This window comes from Enhydra lutris, unplaced genomic scaffold (assembly GCF_002288905.1).
Source record: "Enhydra lutris kenyoni isolate GAN:26980312 unplaced genomic scaffold, ASM228890v2 scaffoldscaffold57, whole genome shotgun sequence".
Taxonomy (NCBI): domain Eukaryota; kingdom Metazoa; phylum Chordata; class Mammalia; order Carnivora; family Mustelidae; genus Enhydra; species Enhydra lutris.
This window is the reverse complement of record NW_019154141.1, coordinates 9,428,670-9,438,501: the sequence shown is the minus strand read 5'-3', so window position 1 is coordinate 9,438,501 and position 9,832 is coordinate 9,428,670. Positions and strand designations below refer to the sequence as shown.

Here is a 9,832-nt window from a genome sequence, read left to right as displayed (position 1 = left end):
TCTTTTTTTTTTTTTTTAAGATTTTATTTATTTATTTGGCAGACAGAGATCACAAGTAGGCAGAGAGGCAGGCAGAGAGAGAGAGAGGAGGAAGCAGGCTCCCCATTGAGCAGAGAGCCCGATGTGGGGCTCAATCCCAGGACCCTGGGATCATGACCTGAGCCGAAGGCAGATGCTTTAACCCACTGAGCCACCCAGGTGCCCCAAAACCCGGCTGCTTCTGAGCACAGGCATATGTGTCCAGGGGGATGACCCAGATGTCTGAGAAGCAAGGACCTGAGGACACCGCTGCAGAATGATTCCTGTTCTATGTCAGTTACCTGGAAAATCCTTTCTAGCACCTTCACCCCCGTATGAATTGGACCTGGCGGGTTTGCACACTTGCTGACATCTTGCTTGTAACTTTGTCATGGATTGCTTCGGCAGTTCTGCTCCTGCAGTCTCATCGCAAATGTCAGGAGACCAGAGGCCGGATTGTTTAACTCCCCCGTAGGACCAAGTACAGCGCTTCATAAATGCGAGTCATCTGCCTGAGTGAGAAAGCCTCTGGGGAAGCAGCCAGAAGGGTGATTAGGCCTCCCAGCACCTCCTTAGATAAGCCCTCGAGGCTCATTTGCTGGTCTGAGGGTCAGAGGGAATCCTGGAACGACAGCCTCCTGGGAGTAAGGCGGCTGGGGGAAGGTCTCTGGCTCCAAGACATGGGGTTGTGTGTTTGTCAGGATTCTTTTGGTTACAAGGACAGAAACCCAGGGCAGACAGGCTCAGCAGACCAGGGGAATGTGGCTGCAGAGGAGCCCATGATTCACAGGCTGGAGGAAGAGCCACAGGAACTCGGGGTCTGGGATGATGAATGCCTAGCTGTGTCTCCGTTCTTGTCTGTAGCAGGAAGGTCTTTTCCTCGTGGCAGGAAACATGGCCATTGGCAGCCCCAATTTCAAGATCTCTGCAGAGAGAGAAAAGCACACATTCTAGGGGAGATCTCCCATCAGCCCTGAGTTATGTGCCGGGGGAATGGACACGCTTCCTGGCCAGGAGTGAGACTTCGAGCCCTCTTGCGTAGCCAGATCACGGTGCAAGGAAATGAAATAAATAAAGAAACGATGGGAAGTTTGTTGGGCCGACAGAAACAAAGGCCGGAGAGTAAGGGCAGTTTAGCAAGGTTCAAGGCTTCTGTTGCAGTCCCCAGATCTTCCATGGGGAGCCCAGTGCCTATCAGACCATGTGGTGAAGGGGGCCAGAGCCTGTCTCTGTTGCTCACCACTGTACTCTAGGCACCTGTGAAATTCTCAACACATAGTTGTTGAATGAATGAATGGATGGATGTACTCAACTCACAGTTCCCTGCCTGGTTTCATTCATTTATTGAACCATTCATTGAACGAATACCAACACCATGCCGGGCGTGGTGTTGTTGCCATCCAAATGCAGGGTGCCTTTGTCCTCGGATGAGAGACATACCATATGCCTCATGAGGGGGCATTTCCACTCCTGCAGCGACACCTGCTGCTCCCCAGGCCTGTGGAGTGAAGCTATGGGGTGGGTAAGGTGCCCACAATGGGGGCACCAGGCCTCTGTGCCTTGAGCTCCCTCTGCTGCTGCTCGTGTGCTGGCTGAGTGCAGGGATGCAAAGAACATGGTCCATTCTCAAAACACCTTCGTGCCCTGCCCTCTCCCCCTTAGCATTTCCACCCCGGGCCAAGGCTGGGCTCGATCTCTTCCTGCACTGGGCCCTGGAGAAGGAGCCTCCTTTTTGTGAGGGCCCAGGCACATGTCTAAACTTGGGGTAGAAGGGGCACCTGGGTGGTTCAGTCGTTAAGTGTCTACCTTCGGCTCAGGGCATGATCCCAGGGTTCTGGGATCGAGCCCTATATCGGGCTCCCTGCTCAGTGGGAAGCCTGCTTCTCCCTCTCCTGCTCCCCCTGCTTGTGTTCCCTCTCTCGCTGTGTCACTCTCTGTCAAATAAATAAATAAATAAAATATTAAAAAAAATAAACTTGGGGTGGAAAATGCTCTCCCGAGAGCCCCCAGGCCCACAGCTTGGCAGAGTCACAGGGATCCACCTCCGAGAATCCTTCTCAGCTTCCCCTCTGCTCTGTAGCTCTCCTGCACTCCTCCCCTTGGCTCCCAAATGCCTTGTTCTTTTCTCATTTGCTGCCAAGGCAGTTCTTCGACTTGCCTTCTTCAACCCTGCCTCCTCCAGACCCTCCGTGTCTTCACAGAGTCTCCCCACCCGCAGAAGACACAGCTCCCTCCTACGCCCCCAGACACCTGGATTTTAAGGACTTGTTTGCCTCATGTCCTGCCATATCCAAACCCACTGTTCTTCTCTAACTAGGACAGTGCTGGGTCTCCTCATGGCCTCAGTACTGCCTGGGACATGCCACGCACATAGCAGGTGCCCCGGGACGATCAGGTGCCTTTGAACCTAGAACCCAGGATGTCAGAGGAAATGGGACTTGCAGCTGTGATTCATGTGACAGAGGAGGAAACTGGCCTTGAACAGTACTGCAACTGGGAGTCCTAACCTCTTCCCCTCTCTGGGCCTCAGTTTCCCTATCTGTCAAGCGAGGGGCAGGTGGCCTGGTCCTGGGACTCTCTCTCCTGACTGACACGGACCTCTTTCAGACCCTTCAGTTGCCTTTTATTATGGTGGCCCAGCCTGGTTAGACTCTCTTCAGGCCATGTGTGGTTTTCTGGTTGCGGGGGAACGAGGGTGCCACCCCCTGGGCTGCTGGGGACTCCTGTGACGTTTTGGGACTGCATTGTCCATTCCCATCTCTGAGAAACATCTACAAAAGCAAGCACTGTTTTTTCCCTTTTCCGGTCCCAGGCCCTTTCCCTACCCCCTGCCAAGGGCCACTTTCTGTTACTACTGACTGTCCTCACTGCAAGGGAGTTTCTGAGAATCAAATACCCAGTCCTTAGAAGATCCAGGTCTAGATCAAGTCATGGGGCTGATTTATGGTTCTAGAGGGCAGCTGGGAAGGAAGGAGCAGGTTGAGGGGAGGGGACAGAGAGGATCCACATGCTGGTGTTGTTGAAGAATGCAGAGGACCGATGTCCCTGCCCCACCAGCCTCCTAACCATGGTGTTGTAAGCACTCGGTGAGAGGAGCTGCGGGGACTCTGTTTTAGGGAAATTAATTTGGCAGCTGGAATAGGGAACAGAAAGATTGACAAATTGGTTGTGATTGTTACCCAGACAGGAGATTGATCGTTTCATTCATTCATTCACGTGTTCATCCAGTATTTGTAAGCACTACTGTATGTCAGGCAGAGTTGTACGTGCTTTGGATACAGTGGTAGAAAAGACAGAGAGAGTCCTTGGAACTTATGAACAAGAGGAGAGACACGCAAAATAGAAGCATGTCAGGTAATGAGTTTTGCTTCTGGAAATGGCAGGGTAGCTTGCACCAATCTAACTCTCTGGCCAAGAGGACTTAGAGACAAAGGACAGAATATAGTGGTGCCTGGGTGGCTCAGTAGTTAAGTGTCTGCCTTCAGCTCGGGTCATGATCCTGGGGTCCTGGGATCGAGCCCCGCATTGGACTCCCTGCTCAGCGGGAAGCCTGTTTCTCCCTCCTCCACTCCCCCTGCTTGTGTTTCCTCTCTCACTGTGTCTCTCTCTGTCAAATAAATAAATAAAAATTTAAAAAAAAGAGGATAGAATAAAAAATACCATGGTTTGAGAGCAATCAAAAACAGCCAGATGCTGGGGAGGAAGCCATCTCCTAAAGAAAAGAAGCAGATGGGGTGAGAGGTTCATTTAAGCAGGGTCTCCCCCTGGGAGCACTGCCCCCCCTTTGAGGGCCTCAAGCAGAAAGTGGTAGGTCTGCTGGTCAGTGTTTGGGGCTACTAGAAAAGCTAAAAAGCAAGAGGGAAAATCCTAGAAAGGAAGGAGCCATAATGGTGTTGTCTTACAGATTCTTCTCAAATCCTTGGCAATGAATAAACTGTTCCTGGAGGGGGTGGGGGGTATAAAGCATTAAGAAACCCACCAAGAGGGGCGCCTAGGTGGCTCAGTGGGTTAAAGCCTCCGCCTTTGGCTCAGGTCATGATCCCAGGGTCCTGGGATTGAGCCCCGCATTGGGCTCTCTGCTCAGCAGGAAGCCTGCTTTCTCCTCTCTCTGCCTGCTTCTCTGCCTGCTTGTGATCTTTGTCAAGTAAATAAATAAAATCTTTTAAAAAAAAAGAGAGACACCAAGAGACAGCAGCAGAGAGAGAAGGTTAGATTCTGCCTGGTGCTGAGGGAACAGAGTTTGGAATTCAAGTTCCACCAAGTCAGAGGGGCTTGATAATTGCCTAAGGTTTTCCTTTGAAACTCCAGAAGGGTCTCACCGTATGATTAAACCCAAGGCTAACAGCCGCACCCTAAGACTAAAGGCAAAACCAAAACAACCCCACCCTAGTAAAGCCTAAAACCAAGCCTCTACAGGATCAAGATGATCCACCAGTAATTTAACTGCCTGTCAGAACAAAACTCAACATTCTTTTTAGGAAGATTAAAAAAAAAAAAAAAAAAAAAAAAAGGATCCAGACTCCCTGGAACATGTCATCCACAACATCCTGTATACCATAAAAAAAAGAAAGAAAGAAAGAAAGAAAATCCAAACTCTTCATAACATTACCCACAATGTCCAGTATGTAACAAAAATTACTAGACATGTGGGCAGCTGGGAAAAGTGACCCATAATCAAGAGGAAAAAAATAACCAGTAGACAAAGACTCACAGATAACCCAGATGTTGAAAAAAAAAATCAGATAATAATAAATATTGTGAAGAGAACTACAGTCAAGCAATATGATAGAGAGTGACTGGGTGGCTACTTTAGATTAGGTCAGAAGGACCTCTTTAAAGATGGGACTTTTGAGGGGTGCCTGGGTGGCTCAGTCGTTAAGTGTCTACCTTCAGCTCAGGTCATGATCCTGGAGTCCTGGGATCAAGCCCCGCATCGGGCTCTCTGCTCAGCAGGAAACCTGCTTCTCCCTCTCCCAATCCCCCTGCTTGTCTCTCTTGCTGTCTCTCTCTCTCTCTCTCTCTCTGTCAAATAAATAAATAAAATCTTTAAAAAAAAAAAAAGAAAAAGATGGAACTTTTGGAGTGCTCAGGTGGCTCAGTCAGTTAGGCATTATTCAGCTCTTGCTTTAGGCTCAGGTCATGATCTAAGGGTCCTAAGATAGACCCCCGTATTGGGCTTCACACTCAGTGGGGAGTCTGCTTGAGGATTCTCTCCTCCTCTCTCTGCCCCTCCCCCTGCTCAAACACTCAAGCATGTGCACTTCCTCTCTCTCTCTCTCTCAAATTAATAAATAAATAAGTCTTTTTTAAAAATGTGACTTCTTCGGGGCACCTAGGTGGCTCAGTGGGTTAAAGCCTCTGCCTTCAGCTTAGGTCATGGTCTCAGGGTCCTGGGATCGAGCCCCACGTCGGGCTCTCTGCTCTGCGGGGAGCCTGCTTCCCCCTTTCTCTCTGCCTGCCTCTCTGCCTGCTTATGATCTCTGTCTGTCAAATAAATAAATAAAATCTTAAAAAATAAAAAAAAGTGACTTCTTGGAAAAGTGAAATACCAGGCAGAGGAAGCCACACAAGAGCCTTAAGGCAAGAAAGCCCCAAGCCTCGGGCTCCTGGTTGGCTCAGTCGGTGGAGCTTGTGACTCTCGAACTTGTGAGCTGGACTTGTGAGTTGGAGTCCCATGTTGGGTGTAGAGATTACTTTAAAAAAATAAGATCTTAAAAAAGAGAAGAAGGAAGTACTAAGTCTGTTCAAGGAAGGGCAAGGAGGGCAATGTGACTTGAGCATGTGTGATCCAGGGTCAGACTGGCAGGCAGCACCAGACCATATAGGGTCTGTGGCTCATGGTAAGAAGTCTGATTTTTATTTGAAAAGTCATGAATTGCCTCTGAAGGACTTTAAGCAAGAGGGAGACTTATATTGCGGAATAAACTATTTGCCACCTATAAGTTGTATATGTTTTTGTCACTGGAATTCTGGCTTTGCTTGTGATTTTTTTTTAAAGATTTTATATATTTATTTGACACAGAGAGATATCACAAGTAGGTAGAGAGGCAGGCAGAGAGAGAGAGGGGGAAGCAGGCTCCCTGCTGAGCAGAGAGCCCGATTCGGGGCTCGATCCCAGGACCCTGAGATCATGACCTGAGCCGGAGGCAGACGCTTAACTCACTGAGCCACCCAGGCGCCCCAGCTTGTGATTTTTTTTTGCCATGAAAAAGATTATGATGTCACAGAGTTCATCACTGTTTCCTTTATGACCTTCAACACTCCAATACCATTTTTTAAAATTGATTTGTTAGAATTTTTTTTTTAAGATTTTATTTATTTGACAGAGAGAGAGAGACAGTGAGAGAGGGAACACAATCAGGGGGAGTGGGAGAGGGAAAAGCAGGCACCCTGCTGAGCAGGACCCTGGGATCATGACCTGAGCCAAAGGCAGACACTTAATGTTGGAGCCAACCAAGTGCCCCTCAAATATCATTTTTAAAAATTTCTTGAACTTTGGGGCACCTAGGTGGTTCAGTTGGTTAGGTGGCTGCCTTTGGCTCTGGTCATGGTCCCGGGATCCTGGGATCGAGCCCCGCATCGATTTCCCTGCTCAGCGGGGAGTCAGCTTCTCTCTCTCTCTGCCCTTTCTCCCCTCTTGTGCTATCTCTTTCTCTCTTTCAAATAAATAAATAAATAAATAAATAATATAATAATAAAATAAAATGTGATAAAAAATAAAATAAAATCACTCTCTCTCTCTCTCTCTCTCTCTCTCTATATATATATATATATATATATATAAATAATTTGGGGGAAATTTACTTATATCTTTTAAAAATCATCCTGGCTGGCCATGGGGAATGGATTCAAGAAGGATGATAAGGCCATGGTGGACCAGAAAGAGCTTGGGGTTTGGACTCAGAAGACCAGGACCAAATTTCGGCTCCATCTCTAACCAGCCTCGTGACTGGTCAAATCATTTCACTACCCTTAGTCAATTGCTCTGTGTGTAGCACGGAAGAGGAACCATCATGATGTTAACAATAGTAATTTACAGTGCTCGTACCGTGTGCCAGACCCTGCTCCAAACCCTTGCCATGTGCTCTGTCATTTAACCTTCACGATAGTCTGATGAGGAAACGGAGTCAGAGAGAGGTGATGCAACTTGTCCAAGTCACAAGTCGGGGTTTGAGCCTTAGCAGTAAGATTCATGCCTTCAAGAAACAGAAATTATCCTCAGGGGTTAGTGGCTAATGGATGCAAAAGTTCCCTGGGGACAGAGGTGTGCTGTATGTGTGTGCTGGGTACTTCAGCAGCAGCCTGGAAACGAGTAGAAGGTGGTCAAACGTGGGTGTCAGGCCTGGGTTTGATTCCTGGCTGCGTGACATCGTGAGCAGGTCGCTTCTCTAAACTGTTTTTTTCTCCTTTCCATCCTCCCTCCCTCTCGCTCAGCTTTACTGAGATATAATTCACATATCAAAGAATTCATCCATTTAAAACATACAATTAATTGGGTTTTACTGATTCACAGAATTTGGCAGCTATCACAACAATCTAACTTTAGAACATTTTCATCACCCCAAAAGAAACCCTGTACCCCTTAGCAGTCACTTCCCATTCCCATCACCCCCAGCCCAGCCCCAGGCAACCACCGTCTACTTTCCATACATTTGAGTCTCGATTTCTTAACCTGTAAAGTCAGCGCGCTTGGGCACAGGTTGGATTCCCCGCTTCCCTGGAGTGTCTGCACAGTGAGGGATGGGGGACGTGCAGATGCAGGATGGCTGGGGGGGGGGGCGCCCTGTTTAGAGCTAAGCGCTGCTTACAAAATAAGGTGCGAAATGGTGATGGGAGGTGTGAACGGTTGGATATGGGGTGGGGGTGGGGCCTTGGGAAGATTCTAGAAGTCAGGAAAGGAAGGAGCCAGTGAAGTTGAGGGGCAAAGGGGAATAATAAGACAAATTACGGCAAACCACAGAGGAGCTTTGGTGGGAAAACCGCACTACGTCTCGGAGATTGGGATAAAGTTGCAACTTGCCCCTGTGATGTCAGTGCCTCTGCTGCTCCTCATGAGATCTTTGGAAAAGCACACAGTACCCAGCCTGCCACGTGGGGCCGGTTTTGCCTTTGAAGGTGGGACGGAGGGCTGAGTCCTGCCTCGAGGTGGAGCGTGGGGCTGGTGCAGAGGCAGGCCATGCAGGCTGTGCCTCCTCTGGGCACATGAGGGTGGCACTGCGTCTCACCCCCTCCTCAAAGTGTTGGGGGTGAGGACAGATTTACCGTATGAGGGAGGCTCACAAGCCAGCGCCAGGCTTGGGAGCAGCATCTGAAGGCAGCACCGGCCATCGGGAGCCAGCCCAGAGAGCCCCTGTGATGGCTTCATGTCCCACTTTCCCTTGCAGAGCCCAACGTCTTTCTCATCTTCAGCCACGGACTGCAGGGCTGCCTGGAGGCCCAGGGGGGCCAAGTCAGAGTCTCCCCAGCCTGCAATGCCAGTCTTCCCGCCCAGCGCTGGAAGTGGGTCTCCCGAAACCGGCTGTTCAGCCTGGGTACCATGCAGTGTCTGGGCACAGGCTGGCCGGGCACCAACACCACAGCCTCCCTGGGCATGTACGAATGTGACCGGGAGGCGCTGAATCTTCGCTGGCACTGTCGCACACTGGGTGACCAGCTGTCCCAGCTCCTGGGGGGTCGCACCGGCAACATGTCCAAGACTGGTGGCCCTGAGCGCGGCGACCAGACCCGCAGTGGCCAGTGGCGCATCTATGGCAGCGATGAGGATTTGTGTGCGAGGCCCTACTATGGTGAGAGGCAGCTTGCAGGGAAGGGGTGGGGCCCTCCAGGGTCAGGAGGACCGGAAGCCACAGAGTGATGGGGACTTTGGCCTCTGCAGACCTTTGGCGGCCTGATCTTTAATGGCAGTGGGAAGCATTTGGGAATAATTAAGAAAATTCAAAGCATTTATTTTTAAGAAATTACAAAAGGACTACATGCGTGTAAAGACCTCAAACAGTACAAAAGTGTGTAACATAAAATTAAATGACAATTCCCTTCCAGGCCCATGCTCCAGAGTAGACCCTAGAGTAACTCCCCTTAGTGTCTTGATCCCCATTTTGCCGGGATTACCCTGGGAACCGGAGTCACCCAGTGCGGGGCCATTCATGGTGGACAGCTCCATCCTGGGGGGTCCTTTTCCTGTAAGACAGCCTAAGTTCGGAGATGGAACTTGGGGGGAGGGGCAGCTGGAGTTTGGACAGGCACCATGGGGAGCCCCCTCCCAGCCCATGGGATGAGCAGCGGGACCTCCCCCAGGCTCCTGCACTCACCTCATGGCAGAGGGAGCTTTGAAGCCTGAAGCACCACCTGGGGCTGCCCCATCCCCAGCTCCTGGGATAGGGGATGTTCCCCGAGGGCTGAGGGAGGCAGGCAGCCTCTGAGGTCCAGACGCCAAGGGACTGGCTCCCTTCCTGCAGAGGTCTACACCATCCAGGGGAACTCCCACGGGAAGCCATGCACCATCCCCTTCAAGTATGACAACCAGTGGTTCCACAGCTGCACCAGCACAGGCCGAGAGGACGGGCACCTGTGGTGTGCCACCACCCAGGACTACGGCAAGGACGAGCGCTGGGGCTTCTGCCCCATCAAGAGTGAGAGCAGGGTGGACGGGGCGGGCCAGGGCAGCTCCGGGAGGGAGGCTGAACTTCAGGGGCCTCAGGGTGGGTGAAGAACTTTCCAGACTGGGGTGATAAGACGCCCCTGCTCATAGCGCAGAGCAGCATGTGGCAGGGGGTGGGGGTCTCTGTGAGGGGAGTCTCCTCACACCTTGAGGGAC

General features: G+C 50.6%; 1 protein-coding gene across 3 annotated transcripts in view; it reads left to right on the top strand.

Moving 5' to 3' along the window:
- Positions 1-9,832, top strand: part of LOC111158182 (mannose receptor C type 2) — a 54,753-nt gene that overhangs the window by 23,826 nt on the left and 21,095 nt on the right. For 2 of the 3 annotated variants that reach the window (XM_022520091.1, XM_022520090.1), the window contains exons 2-3: positions 8,403-8,804; positions 9,474-9,647. In XM_022520091.1, the coding sequence (XP_022375799.1) occupies positions 8,403-8,804; positions 9,474-9,647 (576 nt within the window). Of the gene's footprint in view, positions 1-8,402; positions 8,805-9,473; positions 9,648-9,832 lie in introns of those variants that run through there. The other variant, XM_022520092.1, reaches the window with a different exon arrangement.